Source organism: Phaseolus vulgaris, chromosome 5 (assembly GCF_051622355.1).
Source record: "Phaseolus vulgaris cultivar YP4 chromosome 5, ASM5162235v1, whole genome shotgun sequence".
NCBI lineage: Eukaryota > Viridiplantae > Streptophyta > Magnoliopsida > Fabales > Fabaceae > Phaseolus > Phaseolus vulgaris.
In genome coordinates, this window is record NC_143502.1 from 34,746,544 (window position 1) to 34,774,499 (window position 27,956).

Genomic DNA, 27,956 nt, shown 5'->3' on the forward strand with positions numbered 1-27,956 from the left:
CCAAAACAAGTAATTCAGACCCTGACAGCATCTGCCATCCAAATACCAAGAGATCAAATCATCATTAACTTGTTTACCTTTGTTTCAAAAGATACAAGAATTAGAACACCGTCTTCGCCGAATCTTACGTTTTTGGCTACAATTTACAATCATGAATCATGTATCAATTTTTCTGTTCTCTTGGAAACTTGTGTTATCACATGGACTGATAGAACTTAAGGTGGTACAGGTCTAAACAACTCGAGATTCTAGGAGCAGATGCGTGTTCAATTTTTGCTAAATTTTCTTCAACTTAATCACTTTCCTTTGGAAATAAAAATATACTTTCAGAACAAAAAGTAGAACACTTAAAAAATTCAATCCTTAACTTTTCAGGTTGTGTCTGTTTTAGAGTTTGTTCAATTATTGTTAAAACATCAAAATTAAGAGATATTTTGTTGAATTATTAACATAAAAGTTGATGATGATAAAAGGGAAGAAGAGTTTGAATAATTTTAGGTATTCTTATTTATTAAGTTCAGATCTCATCATCACCATCCACTCTTGAGAGTGGGAAAAACCCATTATCTTCTGTACATACATACATCGCTACTTGATTTACAACATCACATCATTCCAAGTTCTTCTCTCCAACCGAGTCATCCCCCATGACTCGGTCAGGTCAACTCAGAACCGAACCCAACTCAAAAACAAGGCCCAGGCCACCATTTCCAGCGACCACTTCAATCTCCACCGTTGTCAAGGCCACCCGTGGTTCAGCCCTGGCCCCAGCAACTCAAGTACATCACTTTCCTCAAAGACTCGTCGGCTTGGGTCACCTTTTTCTCCACGTCGGAGCTCCCCGTCACGGCGCCGGCGCCGTCAGATCCCACGACCCCGGACAAGGGGCGAAGATCCGACAGGGCCCCACCTGAGAAGAGGCGGCTACGGTTGTGGTGGATGGAGTTGAGCGCCGTCTTGCACTTGTAGCCGGGATCGGTGTGACCCTGCGCTACAGCCACGGTGGCCGCCATCCAAACACGGTTCAAGTAACTCATCCTTCTCTTAAAAGGTTTTTTCTTTTCCTTGTGTTTTCACTTCCCAACACAACACAGCAGTACAGAGGTGAGAGAAACGTTAGTAGTGAAATGAAAGGGAAGAGGAATAGAGAATTTATAGAAGAAACTGGAAGCATTTGGGATATGATTTAGTGTAAAATACTCATTACAGGTGGGGCCCATTCTCCACCTAAACATATAGATTAACACAGTATTAGAGATTTGGTGAATCATTTTGAAGTGTTCTTTAATACCAGTATTTTATACAAGGATTTAGATTGCGTGACACTATACACCATTCCTTTCAAAAAATTAATAATTTTGTTTTGTGTTCAAAAACCATTACTAACAGTAGCATTTTATAAAGCTTAATTAAGTTTAAGAGATGCATTCAATGGTGACAAGAGTGGTGGTTCCAGGAAACAGGTGGTAGACTTATCCGAAAGAGACATAATTGTCACCTATGACTCACCTTTTCCTTCCCCACATTAATGTCACTTTCTTATTCTATCTTTATTTCTCTCTCTTCAATTCTTCACCCCTCGTGGCTCCCACCCTCCCTTTGTCTGTTTCCTAAACTCTGGTTTTGGAACATTGTTGTTTTGTGAAGGGGTACTTTTGTCCTTCCACAGAGGCCCATTCTTTTTCGACCTTTTCTTATTCCTTTGATGTATACGTGTTAAGTCTGGAACTGTCGCAATGACACGTTGGTGTTTGAGGCTTTCTCGGATGATGGGCCTGCAGTACGATGATCCATTGGTTATGGGCCGAGGGCAGCAATCACGTGACTGCGCAGGCTCCATCCTCTCTCTCTCACCGCCACCGCATTACACGTGTCATTTTTCTATTCTCTCTTTTAAGATTAAAAAAACAACCTTTACACTTTACACTTTCCACTTTTCACCATCCTTGGATTATAGTTTGAGTCATATTGTATACATAGTAATAACCATATTCGACAGAAGAATTTTGTTGTTTTTTTACTTTAAGTAATAAAATTGTCTCTCATACAATACAAATAATAAAACTATTTTTACTGAACAATCTCTTACAGACAGTGAAAGATGTTTTCACTGAATTTTCTTACAATGCAACAACATAGTCTTGTAAAAGTAGCTAGTTTTGTTTGTACTTGGATAAAGACGTTGAGATAGAGGCACGTTGTTTTGTTTTTAGAGGATGAACTTGGTCTGTTTCTTGTACTCTGAATTTCAACATTCACCATTTATGATTTCAGAAGGAATCAATTCCATGTTCTTATTACCATTACTCCAAAACCTGCAGCCTTCGCTTGGTCACAATTTATAGTATTTTTTTTTCATCTTCACCATAAAAAAATTTATGAAATTGTTATCATATTATTTTCATTAGTTTAATAGATTTTCACATTTAATAATACAAGAATTCATTCAATATACACCATCCTCCCCATTATTTACTGCAATGTTTCTTTTTTATCATCTTAGTCACATAGTATTGACAAATAACCTTTATCAACAAGAACTTTTCATATCAATAATATTTTTTGCCCACAATATTCTCATTTAAGGTCTAAACTGACCAATAATTTTGGTTATGTATTGGAATGTATGCGACGAGCCAAAGCAATTAAAATTAATAACTAAATTGTTTAAGAGCAACACATCAATAATTTTTAATCTTCACATGTCATAGCAGCTGCTCCATCATCAGTGACAGACCCCAGGATTAACATCATGATACCCTCTAATAATAGCCAATTATATCTTGCACTTTACAAAAAGGAGATATGCTCATTTATTTTTTAAAGTGGACCTACCCACTTTGTTTTTTTATGTTAAATCAGCATCTGTATACTATATTAAAGATATACAAAGACATGCCCTAAAAAAATAAATAAAATGACAGTGACTGATAGCTAATTATCTAGTCATACCAATTTTCCTGGCTTATTCAAGACACTAATTAACCTCTTTCCAGAAAAAAATAAAGAGTATATAGAATCTCTGACTTGACTTAATCTCCAAGTGGTGAAGGTGAAGGTTTATATACATTGATTAATAATAATAATATAGTACTAATAATAACAACAGTAATAATGTGTTTGACAAATAATTAATAGATGTGAATCAAATAACTCCATCACCATGTAGAACATCTACAATATACAGAAGCTGCTTGAGTGGATCCCTTTGGATTCAAATGTAAAAGCAAACATTCTGGTAAAATGCAAAGCCTTTCTATTTCTGGAATGTTGTAATATTAGTATAACATGATCATGTACCAAAAAAGTGTAACCAAATCAAAGGAGAAATAGGAGATCATTTCAAATGCGTATTCCACTGTCCCCAACTAATATAGTGACATGCCCTTAAAAAAGATATCCAAAGATCGTGATTGCTAACTAATTATCTATTGATTAATTTTACTGATTGCTTCAATCCACTAACCTCTTTTTTTAACAAAAAATAAGTATAAGATCTCTGATTTCATTTGATCTCCAACTGATGAAAATAATACTAAAAGAAGAAGCCTTACTATTTTGGACCAACTAGAATAAGAATAAGGAGATTATAATCTTGCTAGTTATTATAGCCGCCATGAATCTGCTACCAACTTTGTTTTCTCTCACCTGATAAATAACTATAAACAACTAATGGCTTATCAACATCAATACTACTTTAATATAATCAATTGTATTGATCCATCGTTCATATAGAAAAAACATGTTAAAGACAGGAATAATCCATATATACTTCTCAAACAAACCAGCTATCTCGCACATAACATCACAAACATTGTTGAAAAAGAAAAGAGAAAGGATTTCATTATTGCTTTATAGCAATTTTCTAGGCAACTCAATCGCGTATGACATATCAGATCAGTGAGTCTGGAATTCAATTTCAGGGCATACAATGAAAGAACATTAAGGGCTTGACCCAAGAAAAAGAGGAAAGAAACACTTTACACTGAATCAACACCTTCGACCTGCTGTTGGGCCAAGTATCTTTCTCTTCTTTCTTTCTACACAAGGAGAAAGGATGCAGAATATGAGAAAATGGAAGGAGAATAATCAATATAAATAAAGAGTTGATATTTATGCATTATTAGTATAAACAATTTTACATTCTCAACTAATCAGAAGTCATGGCAGAATGACTTTTGAAATAGTCATTGTAACTTTGTAAGTGAGTGTGCACATATTATTTACTCAGACAAAAGAATGTGGCAAAGAAGAGTGTCTAACCCATTCATCTATAACAAGGCCTTCACCGGCTACTCGAGGACCTTTCTCCTCCGGCGGTTTCTGTCGCACTTCAAGAGCTGCATCAGCCTCGGCCAACATCCGTTTGAGCTTATCCAGTGCCTTACATAAATAACAGCTTTCAATTATAACTGCAAATAATAAAATGGTTGAGATTTTTTGTCATGTTTGAGATATGCAGTCTTACAGGACTAGGCCGTTCAAGGTCCACAAAAATAACCCGTAGAATTTGCTCTATTGCCACTTGATCTCTTTGCTCATCAAACTGCAGGAAAAAATTATGTAACATTTACATGTTAAATTCCAATTTGCTCTGTGTACAGAATGCATGCCTACTTATTCAAGAAACCAAAGCACTTCGATTTAAATTTTCAAAGTAACGTAATAGACTTGGCTTATTTATCAATACAGGAATAAGTCCAAGACTTGCGAGTCACACCTGCAAAAGATGAATTATGAAAAATGATTTGTGAATACTTGCAATCAGCTTAAGGCATTTTAAATGCATTCTTTGTGTTACTTATCTTTAATTTGACAATTACAGTGTAAGTAGGTTGTGTACAATATAATCAAAGTTGCAATGCTAGCAACAAACAGTGTTCCACAATATATTTACTTACAAAACCTTGTGTACTCACCTTAATAAAATGCATTAAGAGTGATATACCGGAGAAGGCATTTCATATAAAATTCAGTTCTGGCATCACTTGTGTGAAGAGAATCATGAAACAATCATGCATATGGATATTCAAGTATGATATATGTCACAAGTCGATGTGGAGACAGAAAATAAATAAGCTACAACAACTCAAGTCTCCAGAAAGAAAGTAAAATCAGGTCATGATTATGCACAAAGGTCCCAGAACCTCTTTTCCAATACTAAGACATGCCAAATTCCCATTGGCACCAACTAGAATCTCTTAGAACTGTTTATAGGCAAAAGTTATCTTAAGAAATTAAACAGTACTCACATGGATACAGCACAAAGGTTCCAGAACCACCTTTATTTCCAATAACTACCACATGCCAAACTCCCATTCGTACAACATGGAATCTCTTTGAACTCTTTATAAGCAAAAACTATCTTAAAAAATTCAACAGTACTCACATGGGATACAAATTTCTTGAACAACATCTTTGGTTAAACTAACATCTTCAGTTTTTCCCCACGCTAAAAGAAAAATTGATTTTAAGACATATAGACCATCAAGAAATCTTAATTGTTTCACGAACAGAAAGAAGGTTTGAATTTCATCTTACATAAACAAGCTAAGATATAAATGAAAAACTCGATGATGATGATGCCAGATATCATCAAAAGGAGCAATAATAAATTACCAGTTCCGGTACATAGTCGATTTCACCTTGCACTTTTAGGCTCATGATTTTAAACTTAACCTTGCTTTTTTGATCAATTGGTTTCTCATTGTTCTCTGGTGGCTCCACAAACTTGAATACTGGTAAATATGTGATAAGAGGAATCAGCAATTTCTAAGCATTTGGCCATGTTACTTAAACAGGAGTTTAAAAGCACAAATTACCAGTAGCAATTATACTTTCACCAGGGGCAAGAACACCACCTGGAGGACGCATATAACAACTCTTGGGTGCTGTTGTTTGAAACTAAGAAAAAACGAAAACATCATCATTGGTAGTAACCTAAATAGTGGATAAAATAAAGAAAAAGGCAGTGTATAAAATATCAGTGTTCATATCATCCTATAGATATATGCCATGAAACCGTATATGAAGATGGTCAAGATCAACATATTACGTTTCCTGTAGTAATTTTCCAAAACTTAACTTTCATGCGTGTGTAGAGACTAAAAGTTTTCTACATCGTATGTTGAATACCATGAATGACAGAGTTATTAGCCAATTTATGATATAGAGTAACATGATGGCAAAAAAAAAGAAACAGAAACCACACCTTGAAAGCTACATGAGACTTGCAAGTGTTTCCAATTGCGATTGCACTCCTAACTTGCTTACCAGGTTCATCTTCAAAATCAAAACAAAGTCACATTGAATCAGGCGAAGACAAACCTAACATCCACTACAAACAAATCAATGAATCCGTTCTCATCATCATATTCTTGTTTTCTCCTATTAAAAGATGGGTCAACTTAAAGTGTAGCAAAACAATAAAGCAAGGTAAAAAAACAGAATGGACAAATGTGAACGTTAGCCATGATAACTATGAATAGTGCAACCCATTCACAAGGCTGTAGAATGAAAAAAAAAAAATCCAGACCAAGCAATTGAAACAAAACATTAATTTCATAAGAAATTCAACACACTCACACACAAGGGAATAATTCTAAATCTTCTTATAATATCTTCATAGAAATCCTCTGCTTCCTTTGTATGGTAAGTATTAAATAGTTTTTTTATGTGTCGAAGATATTAAATATATTTCCTTTTTCATTTGATAGTTATAAAATATTGAAAAGATGTATCAGAAGGTATAACATTGCTTATTTTTTACAAAATAAACAAGTTTCAAGAGACACCTACATGGAAAGTAAAGCTTGTTGGTAGGATCAAGACGAAGCCTCCTCTTTGTAGGGAGCAGAGACTTTGCCACAGATAAGACTGTGGTTGAAGAATGCTGACCGGATCTATCAACAGATTGAAGATTATTCTGATTTTGCTGATGGACATTGTGCATGTTGTAAGACATGGAAGATGAAGAAGAAGAAGAAGATGGAGTGTGAGTTGTTTGCCAAAATGGCATTCTACAAAAACTCCAAACTTTCCCATCAGACCCTGATTTTTCACTCTCTACCTCCATTCCACCCGGAATCCACCTGGAACCGCCACTTCCGGCAACTGGGTCACAGAAACGCCTGCAAAGTTTCAAGCTTTGGGTTCAGTGAGTGAGGAACACGAAGGTTGATTTGGCAGTAATGGCAGAATTACTATGTGGGTTGTGTCTGTTGGTCGAAGCACTGGAACGTAAAAAGTCTGTCCGAGAAAAGGCTGAGGTTTCGAATGTGACCCCTGGCTGTGCTGCGTTTCATTTACAACTTTTTTTTCTTGTTTTGTCAAAAAGGGTGGTAGTTACCGCGTACTGGTAAGTACCTCTATGAGTGAGACAACTTGGTAGCAGAGATGGTGGCATCAATTTTACTGTGATGGAATGAAAAATTGGGTTCGGACTCAATGCACCCAATTCTGTAGATTTGATTTCTGTGTTTGAGGTCCGTTTCACTTATGTCACACAGTTCCTGCGATTCTTCCCTCTCTGCAATCATTTCCTACTTCTTATCAACATTTGACATCACTGTAATAGTAATTTCTCAAAAAGTTCAGTAATTATTTTTCATATCATATAAATTTCCAATTATTTTTATAACACTGAAACCATTTCATCAAAGTCTTTTTAACATGATTATAATATCACAACAAAAATAGTCTTTAATCCAAAACGAAAATACTGTAATGAGGAAAAAAAATTCTCTGACAAGTTGTAACAAACGAAACTCTAAATGCATAAGCCATGCCGTTTCATGTTTTTTTTAGCATTCACACCTCACAGTAACAACATAGAAGGTATGGAAGAGCTGTATTTTTTGCTCTTTTGAAGCAAAAGGCAATTTCGATAAGAACAAAAACAAAATCAGCAATCCACATAAAGTTGGCTTCATACCTAACCACATAAGGGTCGAAATAAATCTGGCAATGGATGTGCCCTTTCACCAAATTGATATTTCTCTTTGTTCTCTTCCCTTTAATTTATTATTATTTATCCTTTTGCTTGAAAAGAACAGAGAAAATAAAGCTACTTCTAGCTTCTTTATTAGCCACCATTACTTCATATGGTTGTAGAACATTACTAGCAAGTGATTTTATTAAGAATGACACCACGAAAATCACTGATCCTTCCCTCTGTTATGGTTTTCTTTTTCTAATTATACAATAATATATCCTATGTTCATGAATTGGCAATAATTTTCATTAGTAATGTGCTTGGAATAATCCAACAACCTTTGCCCAAAAGCTACTTTCTTCTAAAAAAAAATGTTGCTAAAAGGTCTCATAATAGTTTACTAATTAATTTTTATATTACTTAAAATTAAAAGCTATCATCCTCTCTTTTTCTTTTGGACTACTACCGATTGAAGATTAACATTATGATAATCAACAACCAGGTCATGGATTGTTTTTGCCAGGGCAGGTGTGGTGGCACTGTCTTACTCAGAGAGAGTTGTAATTATCAAGGAGATATGGATCATAACAATTTCTTTTTCAGATCCTTATCTAAATTCAGCTAAATTGTTTCTTACTTAATTACTGAGTATAATAGTAGTTTATTTATGTATTATTATTATTATTATTATTATATCAGGAAAAAAAAGGCATGTCCAAATTAAGTTGCATTTTTCAAACGCCAAAAGAAACAGTCCTGCTTTAGTTCTGGTTTAATCAAGTTTCTAAACACTAATTCGTGATTCCTTCCTCTCTATTTTTTTCTTCTGAAATCTAGTAAGTTTCAATAGAGAAATGAAAGTGCAAACTTATGTTTAGCCCCCTGAGAGGTAGCAAGCATTAGCCATATTATAGTGCGAAGAATGTTAAACTTTGAAATGGTTTAACACATTCAGATATTTTTCATTCATCAAAATTTACATCCAAATCTGTCGCAATACAATAGCAATTTTTGGACATGACCACGAAATCCCTGCCCCATATTATAGGGCAAAGGTTCAGTCAAATTAGACACAGTTTTTTAATTGCCCTTGTGACTCTAGTTGGGACCCCAACAACTTAAGTACATGATTGTCCTCATGGATTCTTCTGACTGCTTTGCCCCATCTTCCTTCAATATACTAGAAACCATAGCAGAAGAAGAGGAAGAAAGATTCTTTGCCTGAGATAAGGATCTCACGTGGTTTTTGACTTGATGTTGAACTGATCTTAAGGCATTATTCCACCTGCATAGACCCTGGTCCTTCAAGGCCTCCACAACTCCAACACTGGCTGCCACAGCCCAAGTTCTGCCGGCTGAACACATCTTTTCTTCTATAAGGCTTCTCCAAAGAAACTCTTGCTTTGATTTTTAAAGAATCAAAAGTAACCCAATTGATACTTGATAATTGTAGTGTAACTTGAGTGAATGGAAGAAATATCTTGCAGGATTTTAGATTGAGAGGTATTGAAATGAAGGTGGTTTTATATTGAGGAGAAGCACTTGACATGTGATGTCAGACAAAATTGCTAAACTGAGGAAACGGCCAAAGATTTAGAAAAACCATAGGCAAAAAGTTTTGGTTAGCTAGCAACTGGTTTTGGGGGTAGCCAGTGGTTTTCGCTTTGCGTAAGATTTGGAACCAAGTTTAATGAATCCGTAGTTTTAGGACCACCTGTCCCTGTCACACAATTGTCGCACTCACTCTAAGTATCAAATATTTTGGTGTCACTATGATGCATGCTTGGCATATCAAGACACTCTTACCCCTTTGGCATCTAATAATTGAGGTTACAAGGTAAGTTTTTATCAAGTAACTTTTTCCTTCGTTTTTTGTTCAATAATTTAAATTTATTTTTATTAAGTAAACTCACATAAAATATATCTGATAACCAAAAATATGTATTTTATACAGGTAAAAGACTGAAAAGTTAAATCAATTCATTGTACTGTTTAAATTTTAAGTTTTTCACCAAAAAGCTTTGATGTTTTCATTACTTTCAGTAGAATCCTGTAACATAACAATGAGACCTTTGTACTGTTTAAATTTTAAGTTTTTCACCAAAAAGCTTTGATGTTTTCATTACTTTCAGTAGAATCCTGTAACATAACAATGAGACCTTTATATACAACACTGACAATGTTCTTACAAATCAAATCGATTTTTTGCAGAATCATATTGCTGACCTGAGAAAATTTAGTCGTACAACAGTTTTGTGTAACATAATAAATTATGTAAAAATGTGATAAACTAATAAAAGTAATATTAAGCTATTACACATGATAATATAATTTTTGTATATGCACTCCGCAGTAGCTATAATATTTTAACTACCTTTGAGAAAGAATATGTTATATCATCACTGATTTAATAAAGTATGTATTGTTGCAGAATCATTCATGACTCGTGCAAGGACACATAACATGGGTTGATATTTAGTTAGAAGGGATAAGTACAAGTACTAATTGAGTTTTTGTATTTCTCTTCAGTTACAAGAGTTTCAAATTATTAATTGGTTGTTTCTCTTTCTAAATAATGCTATATAAATCAGCAATATTAGTAGAAGGAAAACTACGAAGATTGTTGAAATTTCACTGAATTGATATTCATCGTGATTACTGTTACAACAATGAACAAATAACAATAATAATATACATAAATGAATGCAGGCGAAACATAGCAAGAGAAATCTCCTTCTCGATCTGGCACAACCTTTTCATGGCTACATTCAAAGAACAGAACTGTTTTCTCCATATTGTCTTTCTCTTTCCTTCAGCTGGGACCCCAGCAACTCAAGTACATGACTCTCCTCAAGGATTCTTCTGACTGTTTCACCTTCTCTCCTTGCATTTTGCTAGAAACCACAGCAGAAGAGGAAGAAGAAAGCTTCTTTGCCTGTGACAACGATCTAACATGGCTTTTCACACTTTGCTGAGCTGACTTGAAACCTGAATTCCATCTGCAGAGACCCTGGTCCTTCAAAGCCTCCACAACTCCAACACCAACAACCACAGTCCAAGAAGCTCTCTTAGATGAACCCATCTCTAATGCAGTACTAGTAGTTAAAGTGATCCTCTCAGTATTTTTGAGCACCTGAAGGTGATAGTAGTGTATCTGAGTATGTATCAGAAGAATACAAGCAAAAGCATTTGAATGATGAAACATTGGAGTGAAGGGTAGTCATATATAGGGATGCAAAAGTCGGTGACTGAAAGAAGATGCCATTTTTAAAAATAAAAAAATGATTTTTAATTGCTCAGCATCCTGTTTCAGTTTTCAGCGCCACGTGTCTGTGTGAGAGACGTGCCACGATCCCATGCATATGCATTGCAGAGTAAGGATTAGGTTACACGTGTATATTCTGGGTAGAGAAAGAGACAACGTAGCATATTTCATAAAACCAATCAACGTTAGAAAGACCCTGGTTTCTGGGAAGGGAATGAATCCGCTTGTTGTCTAGTTACTTAGTTCAGGGCATTAACTAATTAAATAATCCAAACATGGCCTAAGCATCTGGCTAACAAGATATATAAGCAATATCAAGCTAGGAAGATTAGTGTGGCCAGCGACACTTGGAATATTATGATGGTAGAAAATGAATTTGATTTTTTGCTTTAGAATTTGATTTTATAGACTTATTTGATTTTTCTTTTTTGTTGGAAGTATATATATGTCTCTTTTTATTAACATTTTTTTACTTTTTAATGTTTAATGTTTTCATTTTATTCTGTGAAAAATGTATTAATAAGCGCATAGTTGACTGACTAAGAGAATTTTAATATTAAAATTAGTAAGTAAATAGAGTTCAAATAACTCTCAGGAAATTTTTAGTTCTAATAATGAAATTAGTGTTGTTGACAAGATTAAAGTTGGGGTAAGTCATAATAAATCCTCCTATTATCATTACAAAAGCACTGGAAGTGAAACTCTTCATTCTTATAGGAACCTTCTAAAACCAAAGAAAAAACAAAGTAGGTCGAGTAGTAATGTAATGATAAGTTTTCTCTCATTTTCACGACCTAGTACACTTGATACTCGGGAAAATATGTCATTATGCTTCTATGATTTTAACTCCTGCAATTGTTTATTATTTTTGCTGAGATATAAGTATTTGTGATGCAACTAAGTTCATTTTGATTGTTGTTAAGAATGTTTTCAACTCCGTTTGAATAGTTGAATATTCATCAAAGTCTTTCAAATATTATTTCATCATCTTCAAATTTTTCTCACCACTAATAAATTAATGTATTTACATCAATTAAAACAGTCTTGAAACCAAATTTAAATTGAGTAGGTTTCCGTTTTGTTATTGTATAATAAAAGGTGGACAGCTAAATAAAAAGAAAAAATATTAAAAGAAAAAAATATATTAAGTGAAATAAAATAGATGATATTTGTTATCTTTGTTAATAATACATTTATAATGTTTGCGGTAATTGATTGGAATTTTTTTGTTTAAAGTTTAGGAAGAGTTATTTATAAAGATTTATTCAATAATTGAAAAAAAAAGAGTTACATGCATTTCAAACAAACAAAATATCTAACACTCCTCCTTAATTTTTGAACTGCAAATTCCAATCTTTTGTCTTAAGAACTCGAACTTGTTGGTTGGAAGTGGATTGGTAAACAAATCTGCAACCTGGTTTTCAATTTTGCAATAAACAAGAACAACAACTCCATCTTTTTATATCTCCACAACTTAATGTTAAAATGCTTGGTTTTTCCATGAAAGATAGGGTTATGAGAAATAGCTATTGCAGCTTGATTGTCAACAAAAACTTTAGTACTTCCCTTCTGCTCCATGTTAAGATCAATTAAAATTTTCTTCAACCACAAGACTTAGTTAACAGCGGTTGCGGCTGTAGCAACAATAAATTCAGCTTTTGTTGTAGATTACGCAATAGTTTCTTGTTTCTTTGAGCACCATGAAAAAATTCCTAAGCCAAGACTAAAACAATACCCTAAAGCACTTTTCCTATCATCTAAAGAACCACCCCAATCATTGTTAGAATACCCAACAAGCAGTAAATTCTGACTTTTCTGAAACTTAATCTCATAGTTTATAGTTCTTTTTATGTACCTAACAACCCTCTTTGCAGCCTTCAGATGTTCTTCACAAGGACAATGCATGAATCTAGATAGAACACTCACAACATACAATATATATGGCCTTGTTGTTGTAAGATACATCAAACAACTAGTAAGACTTCTATAATGTGTTTCATTCACTACATCAGCTCCATCATCCTTGCTTAGTTTTTCTTTATGATTCAAGGGACTATTGACGTGCTTGCAATCTTCCAATATGATTTTTTTTTAAATCTCCCTAGCATATTTTTTTTTGACAAAAAAAAACTCATCCTCGTCTTGCTTAATCTCCATTCCAAGGAAAAAAGTTCATTAAACCAAAGTCAGTCATTTTGAAAGCTTGCATCATATTTAATTTGAAATCATCAATAAGTTTTGCATTGCTCCCTGTAATCAAAAGGTCATCAACATATAGTGAAATAACAAGAGTTTTAGAACCTTTAGATTTGACATAAAGTGTAGATTCTAAAAGACTTTTGTCAAAGCCTAAACTAAGGAGATAATCATCTATTCGGCTATACCATGCTCTAGGAGCCTGTTTTAAGTCATAAAGAGCTTTAGACAGCCTATAAACTTTGTCTTCTTTTCCTTCCACAATGAAACCTTTAGGTTGCTCAACATAAATTTCCTCTTCAAGATATCCATTTAGGAATGCTGACTTGACATCCATTCGATGTACCTTCCATCCAAATTGTGCAGAAATAGCAAAAAGCAAACGAATTGTATCAAGTCTAGAAACAGGTGCAAATGTGTCAAAATAATCAACACCCAAAATTGTGCATACCCCTTAACAACAAGCCTTGCTTTATGTTTGTTAAATGAACCATCAATATTTAACTTGGTTCTAAACACCCATTTCACCCTAATTACCTTTCAATCTCGAGGTACGTCAATAAGCTCCCAAGTTTTGTTCTTCTCAAACATATACAACTCCTCCTTCATTTCCTTTTTCCACTTTGGGTCATTGATAGCTTCTTCGTGATCAATAGGTTCACATATTGCAACATTACATCTCTGATATATGTTAGAGAGTAATCGAGTGCCTCTAATTGGTGGATCATCTTCCATTTCATCTAGCTATGGGTTTTTTGTTTCAATAGGAGTCTTTGAGTCTTCCCAATTCCATTTCTCATTTTCCATGAAATGCACATCTATGCTAATAGTTATAGTTTCAATTTCTAGTTGGAAGACTTTATATGCCTTTGAAACTATACTATATCCAATGAAAATTTCAGCAATAGCTTTTTTCTCTAGCTTATCTCCTTTAACCTGTGGAACATAGATGAAACAAAGACACCCAAAATTTTTAAGAAAGTTTATTGGAGGTTTGTACCCATACCATGTTTCAAAAGGAGTTTTATTTTTTACTACTTTTGTGGGAAGTCTATTTTGTAGAAATATTGTTGTGTTTGCTGCCTTGGCCCAAATTTTTTTTGGCAAATTCTTTTCATATAGCATGCATCTGGTCATCTCCATAATAAATCTATTTTTTCTCTCACTTACTCCATTTTGTTATGCAATATAAGGATCTGTAAGTTGATGTTCTATTCCTGCTTCATCACAAAATGAGTTAAATTGATATGAAGTATACTCCTTTCCATTATCAGACCTTAATGTCTAAATTTTGCAGTCACATTCATTTTCCACTTTTGCTTTGAATTTCCAAAAAATCCTTGCAACCTCTGACTTGAACTTCAAAACATAAATCCTGCACATACAAGTTAAATCATCTACAAAAATAATGTAGTAATGACTACCCTAAGTGAAGGAGTTCTAAGATGCCCTTCTACGTCAGTATGAATCATTTGTAGCTTCTTTTTTGCTCTCCAAGTAGTTACTAGAAATGGAATTTTGCTTTGTTTTTCATATTGACAAGCATGGCAATCTAAACAAGATACACAACATTTAAGGAGGCTTAAGGTCATTTCAATGGAGGATAATGTCATCCAAATGAAAAGCCAAACTCATTTGAACAATGAGTGTCATGTCCTTAACACAAACATATGGCGAAATTGAAAGGAAAACAAGAACAACTTCAAGAACATGAATAGAACATAATTGAAAACATGTAATTGCTAAAACTGGACAAAATTGAAAGAGGAAACAATTCTACCGATTAAAATCATCCAAAGAACACAATGAACCGATTAAAAACTCAAGAACAACACAAGAACAAAACTAAACGGTACAAATTGAAGAACAAGGCTTAAGAACTAAAACTACCGAATGAAAACAACAAGGAGATGAAAGGAACGTGACTTAGATGGTTGAAGACCGGCTGGAATGGAATTGGAGAATGATCACGCCACTTGGTGATGGAGTTCCAAGACGAGTGAAGGAATGTTGCCACTTGTACCTCTCCAAAAGCACACAAGATGAGACTATGGTAAGGAGATCAAAATCTCACAAATGCTCTCTCAAAATGAGTAGAGTTTCTCTATATCAATTATCCAAATCTGCATTTACAAGAGTCCAACCTCTCTATTTATAATAGAAGAGGGCTGAAATGAAACACAAATGAAAGTCAAAGTTCCCTCCAAATTCAAATGCAAATTGGCGCCACCTAGTCATGAACTAAGTGTGATCCAATTCCTATTTTCAGCACCTCCTAAAATGCGTCTACACCCCCTAACTATTAACACTTTTTATTTAATATTCACACCACCTACAACTATACAAGAGTAATAAGAAGATTCATTATTTGATTCTCTTTTCCCAATGCTCTAGCCATGCTCCTAGTGATCCTTTGGGCTTAGGCTTGGGCTTCATGGGCTTGGGCTTTGGGCTTGGGCCTCTATATACTAATAAGAAGAATTTTAAGTATTTTGGTCCTTGCACATTCCTCCTATTTATAGCATCTTTTTGAGTCTCATCACCAAGCCTCTGTGCCATAACTCAATGGTATTTTCCTTTGCTAAAAATATTGTCTACTTCTCCTGAAATGGATCTAATGAGAAACTTTTGCCTCTCATTTTTACCTTGAACAAATCTTGTCCTGTAGCATCCTTAATCAAACAGTGGTTATTTTCATAAAACACCTTGAAGCCTTTTTGTAGCAACTGACCAACATTCAATAAAATTTGGTCTATGTTAGGTATATATAACACATCAGTAATAGTTTTAGTACCTGAATGTGTTGCTACAACTATGGTTCCTATTCCTTTTACTGGAATGTGACCCCATGTCCTATCTTGAACTTTGAAATTTTTGAAGGCTTCAACTCCTTGAAAAGTTCTTTGTCATAAGTCATGTGATTTGTGCATCCACTATCAATTAGCCAAGATTCACTTGAAACATTAGTGGAGAAACAAGTTCCAACAAAAAGTTCATCATCCTCTTCATTTGCAATTTGAGCATCTACATCTTGTTGCTGACTTTGGTTCCTACAAATGAATGATTCATGCCCAAGTTTATTGCACTTAGCATAAGGTTTTCTCCAACACTTAAACGGTGGATGACCTAACTTGTTGCAATGCTTACAAGGAGGATAATTTCTTTTGGAACCTTCTCTTTGACTCTTGTTGTTATTGTGTGCAACAACTTCTCCATTTTCTTGTTGGTTTTGCTTGTTCTTGTTGCCCTTGTTTCTCCAACCACCTTCATGTTTGGCTGGTAAAGCTTCATCAATAGTAACTGATTTCCTCATAGCCCTTCTTTGCTCTTGTGTTTTTAAAGAATTTAATAACTCTACCAAGGTTATTCTGGACAGATCCTTGATATTTTCCAAGGTAGTTATGGTAGCCTTTAATCTTTCAAAAACAATGACCAACATTTTTCCAACAATACGGGAGTTTTTAAAATCAAATCCAAGCAATCTTACTTTGTTTGTAATGTCCAAAAGCCTTTCAGAATTCTCCTGGATGGAATAGTCGCTTTCCATTTATGCACTCCAGTGTCCTCATAGATCCCTCTAGAAGAAAACTCTCACTACAAAAAAAATCACTTTTAGCGACCACCAAATTCGGTCGCTAAAAACATTATAATTGGTCACTAAACATATCTACGACCAAAACAACCACCAAATAAAGATGGAAGCGAAAACCCTAGTCGCAAAGCATTTAGCGACCGAATTATAAAGTGGTCGCAAATTTGCAACCGAAATTTCAGTGGCTAAATTAGTTGCAAAAAATTTGGTCACCAAAATATAGTAACCAAATTAGCAACCACTATTTTCGGTGGCTAAATCGTTGGCTGAAATAGAAGGTGATAGTGACCACCATTTTCGGTCACTAATAAATTAAAAAAAACTTGTGGTTACTAATTCGGTGACTAAATGGAGACCATTATAGCGACTGATTTAATTTCGGTGACTAAATGAAGACCCTTATAGTGACCAATTTTATTTCGGTGACTAAATATTTTTTTTAATTACAGCGATCGATTGTGTTTCGGTCGCTAAGCAGCTTTGTAGATATAATCATCAAATCAATTTCAGTGGATGTTTTATATTTATTATTAATACCTATTTAAAATGGTATTTTTTTTATATGTAATATTGTCTCGTTCCAATTTCAAATTATAGAATAAAATATTTTCTATATTGTGATAAAATGGCTATAATTTTATTCATTTAATTTAGATGAGAAACCAAAAAATAGATGTATTACTTAAAAAAATAATCAATTTTTTATGGTTTTCTAAAGTGACAAATACTAATACAAACTAAAATATCCAAGTGTCAAATACTAAGAAACATAGAAATATTGAAAATTGGTAACGAGAAGTATGTGCGTCTTCCAAGCAATGCAACTTTTCCAGGCTTATATCCCATGCTGTGATACTTTTGTCCTCACCGTCACGGTAAAGAAATCCATTTTGCAAAAAGGAATAAAGAAATTTAAATATTAAAAAAATATATTCAAAACTTAATAGTTTGCTCCTTGTGAAATGACTTTCATTATTGTCATGTAGTGGTAGTACTTATGCCTGGTCAATTTATTTTATTTGGAATTATTATTTAGTGACATGTTTAGTGTGTACAAAAGATACAATTTGGTTTTTCCAAACTGAATGGGTGTTACCAGACTAATAAAAGTTAACAAATCATTAAGGAAACCACCTAAATTTTATCCCATAAATTAATGTACCCCAACCTCCTCTTTTAGTGCAGGACCTTTAACCAATTGTCCCCATTATTTTTAGATAATGTAATAAAAAGGACAACTGTCAACCTAATCTAGGAAAACGAAGACATGTCAAATAAATAATTATTAAATCACTTCAATCATCTACGTCAAAATACCCACGTAGGTAATTAAGAGCATCTTTAGACATCTTGCAATACTTTTTTTAATCCCTTAATACCACTCACAATATATTTTTCATCAAAGTGTGCATCTTTAGACATCATGTGTTGATGCATCAAGTGTCAAGCAATTCTTCATAGTGGATCATCGATTGAACTCTGAGGACAAAATCATGGCCCGCTCCAACTACATTACCACTAAATTAAAATTATGAAAGCTTCACAACTTAGTGCTATTGGTGGGTTCTCAATACTAATTTCCTTACACCCGTTGCCTTCGACTTCTTCGTTCCCTCCTCGCCGCCATTCCACCTGTCTCCCTTGCTGCTTTCCTTGTGCCGCTTCGATGACAACGCGTACTCGTCAAAGTACTCCCCATTTCCTTGCGCCTTCTTTGAATCCAGCCTCCACTTCTCTCGGGAATCCGAATCCTTCGACGCCTTCGCTTTACCGCTCTCCTCCTTGCTCCTCCGATCCTTTGCATCAAAATCTTGCTCAAAGTCGGAGTGTTCCCTAGCATCCGAGAATTGTGCTTGCTCGATTTGTGCTTCAAACTACGCGAAACCGCAGAGGCGAACCACAAAACAACAAAACCCTAACTGTTGAGTTGAATCGGGAGAAGTGGAGCGTGTCGCGAACATAAACCCTGCTAATAAGGAATTGAGTGAGAGAGAATGAAGCGGTTGAACCCTAACAGAGAGAGTCATCGCACCGGATCGTGGAGATCGAATGTTAGAAAAAAATTATGGGAAGCTCCAATAGGTCAGTTAGGGTTAATTGTGTAAGAGCGCGTAAAGGTTGAGTTGAGCAGTAGAAGAAAATCACAACCAGATTGTAGGACCCTTTCTTTCTCTATTTTTTAAATAGCCACCGAATATGTTGAGCAGTATGTTTAATTTATGTCTGTGTAGGGTTGTATCATTGGTCTTTGGTTTATCGGCGTTGATGAGTAATGAGAATTGAAGAAGAGGCAGAACTGGAGATAACTATAGTATTTTTATTTTTATTTTGTTATTATAATTATTTTGTTCTTTTTATTATTATTTCTATTCTTATTTATTTTTATTTTTATTTTATTAAAGAATTACATTTTCTAAAAACTAAACATATTTGGTGACTGATTTGCTGACAGAAATAAGCAATTACATTTAGCGACCGAAAGAAAATCAGTGGCTAAAAAATAAAATATTTGGTGGCTGATTCGGTGGCAGAAATAAGCAATTACATTTAGCGATTGAAGAAAAATTGGTGGCTAAAAAATAAATATTTTTGGTCGCTAATTTGGTTGCAGATATATTTTTTCAAATTTATTCAAAACAACCACCACTTTAGCGACCGATGATTTTGTCACTCTCATGTTTCGTCGCTGATTCGGTCGCTAAACTAACTAACATCACAAAAATTTATTCGGTCGCTATTTCGATTGCAGATTTGAAACTGAGGGTATTCAGTGGCTATTTCAGTCGCAAATTGCGACCACTCATTTTCGGTCGCTAAATCCTGTGACTAAATAGTTATTTTCTTGTAGTGTCTGATACCAATTGTTGTAGAATAAAAGGTGGACAACAAAATAAAATACTAAAAGAAGAAAATATACTAAGTGAAATAAAATAGAGCATGATGTTCATTATCTTTGCTAACAATACATTTATAGTGCTTGCAGTAACTGATTGAAATGCTTTTGCATAAAGTTTAGGAACAATTACTTAGAAAGACTTATTCAACAATTGAAACATAAAAAACAAATAAAGAGTTACGTGTTGTTCAAAAAATAAAACATCTAACATCCTTTAACGATATCTAATATAATGGTATTTTCTTTTTCAATTTATACCACCTCTTTTAAAAGCTTTAAAATTTAAAGTATATTCAATGTGAAGTATCCAAAAACCTTATTTAGTTAAAACTTTCTTTTGTTACTTTGATCATATTCTTTGATTTCATCTTTACTAATAAAATAAGTTTGAAAAATTCAAACCACATACCAAGCAAATGTTAATTGTAAAAAAAAAAAGAATAGACATTGAAATTTTGAAGTGTTTTTTTCTTCCTTTGAATAATAAAACCATCATTTTGATTCCTTATGCAAAAGATCAAGCAACTAAGTTTGAGGATAAGAATTTGTATGTTTGTTAATCATATTTATGTTGCACTTTGCAAAAATTATGGGCTAAAACTTTGACTATAACAAGCCGAAGGCCAAAGTTGGAGTTATCTCAGTTGTTGTAACTACCTCTGAAAAATCCTCTATAAGTAAAATAAGCTCAATAAAACATTTAAGAAGTTGAAAAGTGTTGCTAAAAAATAAACATAAGATAACCAAATAATAACTTAAGAGTTTGTTTTATAGATGATTAACCAAAATTTTATTTTGGACCACCACGATTCCTACAACTATACAAGCTCCACCAACAAAAACATTGTCATCACCGAGATCTGAGAAGAAAAAGAAGTAATGTTGATTCAATGTAAAGAAAGTCCCTAGAGTTGAGCATGTTTCCACCAACTCTGAAGTGTGTTATCATCGTGCCATATGAATATAATCATAAACAAGGTTAAATAAGGGGGTTTCTAGCTTTACTTAATGTGGAGCTATTATGCAATGTGGAACCCTATATAGTTTTGATTCCACCAAAGTAATGTTTATGTCACACAAGATCATCATTCATAATTAGAAGTCAAAGGTGACCGAGTTGCACAACCAAGAGGATAGAAAGGCTAAGGAGTTGGAAATAGTATTTAGGAAACTAAAGAAGCAAAATGTATTGTTGAACTCCCAACTAGCTTGTAACTAATAAGCAATTTTAATCAAAGATCAAAGAAAATGAAGTATTGTCAAAAAAGAGCTAACAAAACCAAAGAAGAGTTCCAAAAGTTTTGAAGATCAAGTTGAGATGAAACATCATCTAGTGAATGTAAAGAAAATAAAGGTTTTAAAGCTTTTGAATGCCAAAGAGAAAAAAACAAGAAAATATAATTAATGAGAACACTTTAAAGCTTCAAGAAGAGATTGACAAATTTGTTAACTCTCGTAAAAAGACTTGGAGGTTGGACTTTAGGATGCTAAAAATGATTTATTGAGTTGTTACAAGAAAAGTTTTAGAAAGGTCACAAGTCAATGTGATTTATTGAGTCTGACTAAAAGATTTTTAGCCTAGAAAAAAATGTAGTTGATGAACAACTTTATAGATAATTAAAATTTCAAATATACCTTATTTTTTATATAATTCCGAAAATATTAAGAATAACAAATTATAAGTTTGAAAATTAATTTTATGTCAAATTTACATTGAAATGTAAAAAATGGAAACAATTTGAGAACTAGTTAGGAAATAAAATTATTCTGTAATGCGTTGCTTTAGCAAAGGAGATGTGGGGAGTGATTTGGACTGCAGTGGTAAGTGAGTTGTGGAAGCATAGAAACAATGTAATCTTTAATGGGGGAGTTGTCAATGGTTTAGAAGTGGTTGCCTTGGTTCAAGTGAAGACTTGGTCTTGGATTACGTCCAAGCCTCTCTTTAGTTTGTTCTCCTTTTCCGAGTGGTGTCTCGAACCTTTGGTCTGTATGACGATGGTTTCTCGAATTATCTTTTAGCTCATATTTTTTTGGTTGAGTTAGGATTGTTTTGTAATTCTAGGCGTCTGGCGGTGTGAGTGTTGAGATGGAGTGTCTTAGGTATTTTATGTTTGTATAAGGGTTGAACCACCTTTGAAGTGATTCACATTTATTTATTTTTTTATTGCCAAAAAAAAAGGAAATAAAATTATTAGAGCTTGGCATCAAGTTTTAACTAATAATGATCTTTTAAAAATAAAAATTAAAGAATATTTGAGAACTTGTTAAAAAACTAAGTTTGAAAACAATAGAACTTTTTAAAAACCTAAATTTTGTAAGAGTTATGTTCTTAACATTAGTGGTCTGGTTTGTCAACCAAACTTCTACTTATGATTTGATTTAACAAAATTGTTGAAGAATTCATTTTACTAAAATAGGAATTGGGTACATGTCATTAAACCATCATATTTCTTATATTTTGGAACAAAAAAGACAGAAAAGTAAGAGTAATAAAATAGTCTAAGCCCTAAGGTGTTAACGGTAGAACACCATATTATTTTTCATCAATGCGTATTTAGTTAAAAAATTTAATAAAATCAAAATATTGCTTTTAATTTTTAAAATTATATAAATATTTCAAAAATATTTTCTACCAATTCTTACCGTCTTTAATGAAAAAAAAAAGTATTTAAGTTCCTCAAATTGTTTATAGATTACATGAATACATAATTATGACTTACGTCTTTTTATTTAAGAACACAAGACTCAAAATCATATGTTATGATTCACATTATAGACAAAAATTTATAGCTAATATTAGAACAAAAATCTTTTATTTAAGAGCCTAGTAATCAAAATATCATGATTGGATTCTAACTAGTAACATATCATCTTACTGAATTGATTAAAAAAACTTCAAGTAATTTTATGAATGGAAAGACTATTACAATACCTCTCTCTATCCAATTACTAATAGAGTTTTAAAAGAAAAAAACTATTTTCCTTCTCCTAATTTTTCTCTTTAATTACTAAAGTGGTAAAAAAAAGTGATTTTGATAAAAAAAAACACACTATACTTCTATATAGTAAAGTAATCAACAAAGTAAATGGATCTTTCTGTGCTCACATTTATGTCCAAATTTCAATTTTTGAGTTCTCTTATGAGAATAATAATCTGATTTATCCCTTCTAAAGTTATGAAATACTTTAATTTAAATTAATAATAAATATACTCTTATTGTTTGCCTTGTGTATTCTTACCTCCTTAGTTTTACATTTGCTCATAAGAGAAAAATTCAGAATAGAGTTAATTTTACATGAAGTGCTATATCAAACAAACTGCAGTGCTGTAACCTTCCTCAGGTTCTTGGAAAGGTTTAGGAATTCTGTTTCTCTGAGTTCGAACAGTTCCAAAATAGACTGCAATTAAAAATAAAATTGTGACTGTATACTTTCCCTTTGTTCAGATGAGCACTCCACCACATCCAGAATAAGGAAAGAGCAGATAAGTTGATCACTTTAAAAAAATTGCAATACTCTCTTGCAGCACACCATGAAAATCCTAAAGTTTGATGTTTAATGAATGACATAAGTCTTGTTTTCTTTAATGAACTCCCTTTGACTTTATTTTCATAACAATGCAGATGTCACAAAGAATAACACTGGAAAAATTCACAGCAAAAAGTATTTTCTCAAGAATTGTTCAGCCTTATAAATTATATCATACAAATTATTCAACATATAAGATTTGTAACCCTGCTCATCATATTAAACTCCTATACATAAATAGCAATATCTGTCTCAGATTTCATCTGTCCAATGATGTTCCAATGTCGAACAGTCTTCCAAATTCAATCCATGTCTCTCCAAGGCAGCCAGATGCAGGCTCAGATTATTTCTCAAGTAATTAAGCTTCTGATTCGGTCGGATACAATCAACAGCATGCATGTAACATGTTAGTTGAGAGTTGAGACACATTCTCTGATTGGTGCACCTTCAATTTCTCATCTTTCTTCAATATAACATTCTAAATGAAGAAAGTTGAGAATTCCATGAGATCTGTGCATGGATCTTTGTTTAGTTGGGACCCCAGCAACTCAAGTACATAACAGTTCTCAAAGATTCCTCTGACTGCTGAGCTTTTTCATCTTTGAATTTTGCCGAAGCCATGGCAGATGACTGAGAAGAAAGTTTACTGGTGTGAGACAAAGACCTCATATTATGTTTAGCATGTTGCTGTGCTGATCTCAACACGCTGTTCCACCTGCAGATGCCCTGGTCCTTCAAGGCCTCCACCACTCCAACACTTGCAGCCACGGTCCAAGTCCAAGCACGGCTTGTAGAACTCATTCTTGACTCTTGAACAACTACAAAGTAGATGATGCTAAAAGTTTTTCCTTGTGTGTGTGGAATGTAAGAACAAGGTAGTATGAAGTGTGTAGTTTGATGTGTTTATGGAGAATATGGACGATCTGAAGATGAATGAATGGAGTGCAGGTTGTTGTTGATATATAGTGAGATATGGCGGTAGTGGAAAATACAGGCAGTGGTTTAGTTTGTGTGCAAAACAAGAGGTAGTAATAAGTACATGGTTTTGGTTTGTCGGGTGTGATAGGTGTGTTTTGTTTGTTAGACTATGAAGATCTAATCCAATAAAGAATCTACAGTTTGTATGAAGGACTTCACTCTTGTTGTAGGACCACATAACTTTAATTCTGCACATTGTTTAATGAAGCCAACAATCTTATTTGAAACCACTTCTGAGGTGAAAATAACTGATAGATATAAATTTATATATATATATATATATGAATTAACTTTACCATACATGTGGGTAAGATGCATGAAAATTCAATATCATAAGAGATCATTTTGAATGGTTCATGTATCAGCGTATACAGCACGATTTTAAGAACTTGTCACTGTCTCTTGTTAAATTTTATATATGGATTAGAGTATCCAGATCCAATTAATTCATTTATTTCTTATCCCGAAAAATTAAATTAAATGACTCACATCTAGACTGGATAATACAGAGTTAAATAACAATCTCTCTTAATATAAAGTTAGAAGAGTATATGAAAGTTTTTAATAGCAATTTTACTTTAAAAAAATAGGAAAAAAAACATTTATTTGTCATAAATTCATAAAAGGACTAAAGTTAAGAGTGTTAAATTGTTTTTTCCCTCTGAATATTTCTATTTTGAATGAACAAAATTATTAAAATTATTTTTTACACAATATACATATATATATATATGTGTATATATATATATATATATAAAGAGAGAGAGAAAATATTAGATATTGATAGAATGTATAATATACAAAAGTGTTCATATATCTTTACTTTCAACTTTATTAGAATTTTAGATTAACATTAAATAATTAGGGTTGCCTACTATATCTTAAATAAAAACTAGATTTAACTATCCATGATAAATGACTGTTGCAATTTTCTATGTACTTAAAAGTGATTAGAATAAAACACCAACATTATATCTTGTCCCTATTCTTACTTGGGACAAATAGACAACCTCTACCTCTAAACAATACTTCCAAGATAAGAAAGATTTATAAAAGTATATGCAGACTAACTTATTTCATCACTTCATCATTAACAGTTAATTTTTTTTTTCTATATATCTCTTGTAATTACCTACATTTTTTAGTATTTTATTTTCTTTCACTGTGTGTAAAGTAGACTTAATTAAGGTGTCTACAAATGATTTTGTTCAGGAAAGTTCAATATGGGCTGAATTTAGTAGATACTATGGACCTATATGATTTTGGGTAAGGGATTTGTATGAATTTTTTTATAAAAAAAAATAAAAAATTGGAGCATTAAATTGTTTATCCAACTAATTCACTTGCTACTAAAGTTAACTTTTGCACAATTTAATCCAACTAATTCACTTGCTACTAAAGTTAGATTTTGCATCATATACTCCAAACAAAAATTTCAAAGTTACAATTATGTTTTTCTGTTTGTTTTGTCTCTTCAAGTGTCTCATCGATTAGGACCACATTATCTAGTAATCACTTCTCCTCTTAAAAGATTGATTTTGATTGATCAATTGGTAAGACCTTTCAATCTGTCTATTTGCTAAAATCTTGTAAAACAACCTACTAGGATATTAATTGGTCTAAATAAGCTTTTTAGATTGTAGCAATAAAGGAGGATTACATCCTTTAGCAATCTGATCACAAACCTGAAATTCCTGAATTGCCCTTACTAGATAAGGAATGATATATGATATCTAATTGATAATATAAAAAAATGATATTTTTATTATTTTATAAAAATTTAAATAAAAATAGAGTTGTATAGATTTAAAATAAGATTGTATGTATCATTCTTCTAAACTAGATAGTGTTGATAGTACTCCATTGATTCATAGTAAAGCTAAAATTCAACACATCTCACCGAAGTTTTTACAACTATCACCACTTCAAACATATTTTTAATTTCAACTTATGTTACCTCTGCAGTGAGACCATTATCCTCTTCCATAATTTATTTTCTGAAAGGATGATGATACTCTGTCTCTTTTCTATCACATTCAACTTACAACTCTATATATTAAGTAAATATAGGTGAAATATAAAGTGCTAAAGAGATATTTTTCTTTTTGGAATTCTACTCTTTCAATCCTAACAATGCTCCTTTGGCCTTGGTATCTCTATTGTATCAATATTTGATACAGTGAAATGTTTCTTCTCTGTGCTTTTTTTTTACTATCAAGGGTTTCCATAAGGTCTTACAAGAATTCCACCAATACACTCAGGAGAAACAACAAAAGTTCTAAGTCCTTACAAATTAACACAACTTCCAATCTAAAACATAACTTGCCATAGGTTTTGAGTTAACTTTCTCATTTCAACTTAATTTTACAAAAAAAAAGGAACATCACATCTCAGCAAATAGTTAGAGAAATAGCTAATCTATCGCTTGGAACCAGACAAATAGTAAAATCTTGTTATAGATAAAATTACTTTATGTTTATTAAACAGCCTACTAGTTTTTATATCCTCCAATTATCTTCCTTTGAGTTTTTTCATAACAAGACGGGGATGCCTTAAAAAATAACAGGAAAATTTCTTAATATCATGTAAAAAAACCTATACATATATAGTTCTGTCACAAGTGTAAATGATTATTTAATCCAGCAAATTAAGGCTATTGCCACGAATTAAAAGCCATTGCCTCACTCTTCAAAATTCAATCCATGTCTCTCTCCAAGGCAACAAGTTAAATGGCAAGCTTAACATGCTCAGTTCAAGCAGCATATTCCATTTCCTTATCTTTCTTGGCTTCATAATCAAAGAAGAAGGAAGGAAAAATATCATGGTCCATTGCATAAAGTCCATGAATCTTTGTTTAGTTGGGACCCCAGCAACTCAAGTACATGACAGTTCTCAAAGACTCCTCTGACTGCTTAGCTTTCTCATCTTTGAATTTTGCAGAAGCCATGGCAGAGGATTGAGAAGAAAGCTTCTTGGTGTGAGACAAAGATCTCATATTATGTTTAGCATGTTGCTGTGCTGATCTCAACACGCTGTTCCACCTGCAGATGCCCTGGTCCTTCAAGGCCTCCACCACTCCAACACTTGCAGCCACGGTCCAAGTCCAAGCACGGCTTGTAGAACTCATTCTTGACTCTTAGAACAACTACAAAGCAGATGATGCTAAAGTGTTTTTTTTTTTTTGTGTGTGTGCGGATTGTAAGAACAAGGTAGTGTGAAAGTTTGATCTGTTTATGGAGAATATTGATGGGCTGAAGATGAGTGAATGGGGTGGGTGAAGACTGTTGTTATATAGACAGTGGAAACACAGACGCTAGTTTAGTTTGTGTGAAAAACCAGAGGTGAAAAGGCACACGGTTTTGGTTTGTGAGGTGTGTTGTGTGTGTTTTGGTTGTTAGATCATATAAGGAAGGATCATGTTGTAGGACCACACAACTTCAACTTGCACCTGCCAATGCTGGATTATTACTCATTGGAAGCGACAAAAGACTATGGCTTTTTTTAGTGAAGGACAGAAGATGATAATGCTTACGTGTTTTTGAGTGGTTTATCAGACAACTGAGACAAC

The 27,956-nt window shown here is 33.2% G+C and overlaps 6 protein-coding genes across 7 annotated transcripts; all 6 read right to left on the reverse strand.

Annotated features, from left to right (window-relative positions):
• Positions 1-483: 483 nt before the first annotated feature.
• Positions 484-1,135, reverse strand: LOC150027584 (Wound-responsive family protein). The gene has a single exon (XM_090302678.1). The coding sequence runs from the start codon at positions 1,035-1,037 to the stop codon at positions 756-758; it is 282 nt and encodes a 93-aa protein (XP_090158804.1). The 5' UTR covers positions 1,038-1,135; the 3' UTR covers positions 484-755.
• A 2,679-nt stretch (positions 1,136-3,814) lies between these two features.
• Positions 3,815-7,535, reverse strand: LOC137835491 (vesicle-associated protein 4-2). 2 transcript variants are annotated; one of them, XM_068644023.2, is made up of 8 exons: positions 7,204-7,535; positions 6,799-7,130; positions 6,212-6,282; positions 5,823-5,904; positions 5,620-5,738; positions 4,469-4,546; positions 4,264-4,383; positions 3,815-4,040 (listed from the first exon to the last, which is right to left on the reverse strand). In XM_068644023.2, the coding sequence occupies exons 2-8, from the start codon at positions 7,073-7,075 to the stop codon at positions 3,981-3,983; spliced, it is 807 nt and encodes a 268-aa protein (XP_068500124.1). In that variant the 5' UTR covers positions 7,076-7,130; positions 7,204-7,535; the 3' UTR covers positions 3,815-3,980. The 2 variants fall into 2 exon arrangements, with proteins under 2 accessions (XP_068500124.1, XP_068500125.1); XM_068644024.1 differs by having other exon boundaries at positions 7,366-7,528.
• A 1,336-nt stretch (positions 7,536-8,871) lies between these two features.
• On the reverse strand, positions 8,872-9,442 carry LOC137835492 (uncharacterized). The gene has a single exon (XM_068644025.2). The coding sequence runs from the start codon at positions 9,296-9,298 to the stop codon at positions 9,032-9,034; it is 267 nt and encodes an 88-aa protein (XP_068500126.1). The 5' UTR covers positions 9,299-9,442; the 3' UTR covers positions 8,872-9,031.
• A 1,111-nt stretch (positions 9,443-10,553) lies between these two features.
• Positions 10,554-11,142, reverse strand: LOC137834498 (uncharacterized). The gene has a single exon (XM_068642531.2). The coding sequence runs from the start codon at positions 11,136-11,138 to the stop codon at positions 10,746-10,748; it is 393 nt and encodes a 130-aa protein (XP_068498632.2). The 5' UTR covers positions 11,139-11,142; the 3' UTR covers positions 10,554-10,745.
• Positions 11,143-23,532: 12,390 nt separating this feature from the next.
• On the reverse strand, positions 23,533-24,369 carry LOC137835493 (uncharacterized). Its single transcript, XM_068644026.2, has one exon. It carries the CDS (start codon positions 24,209-24,211, stop codon positions 23,939-23,941), a length of 273 nt encoding a protein of 90 aa, XP_068500127.1. The 5' UTR covers positions 24,212-24,369; the 3' UTR covers positions 23,533-23,938.
• A 2,567-nt stretch (positions 24,370-26,936) lies between these two features.
• LOC137835494 (uncharacterized) lies at positions 26,937-27,763 on the reverse strand. Its single transcript, XM_068644027.2, has one exon. It carries the CDS (start codon positions 27,513-27,515, stop codon positions 27,243-27,245), a length of 273 nt encoding a protein of 90 aa, XP_068500128.1. The 5' UTR covers positions 27,516-27,763; the 3' UTR covers positions 26,937-27,242.
• Positions 27,764-27,956: the final 193 nt, after the last annotated feature.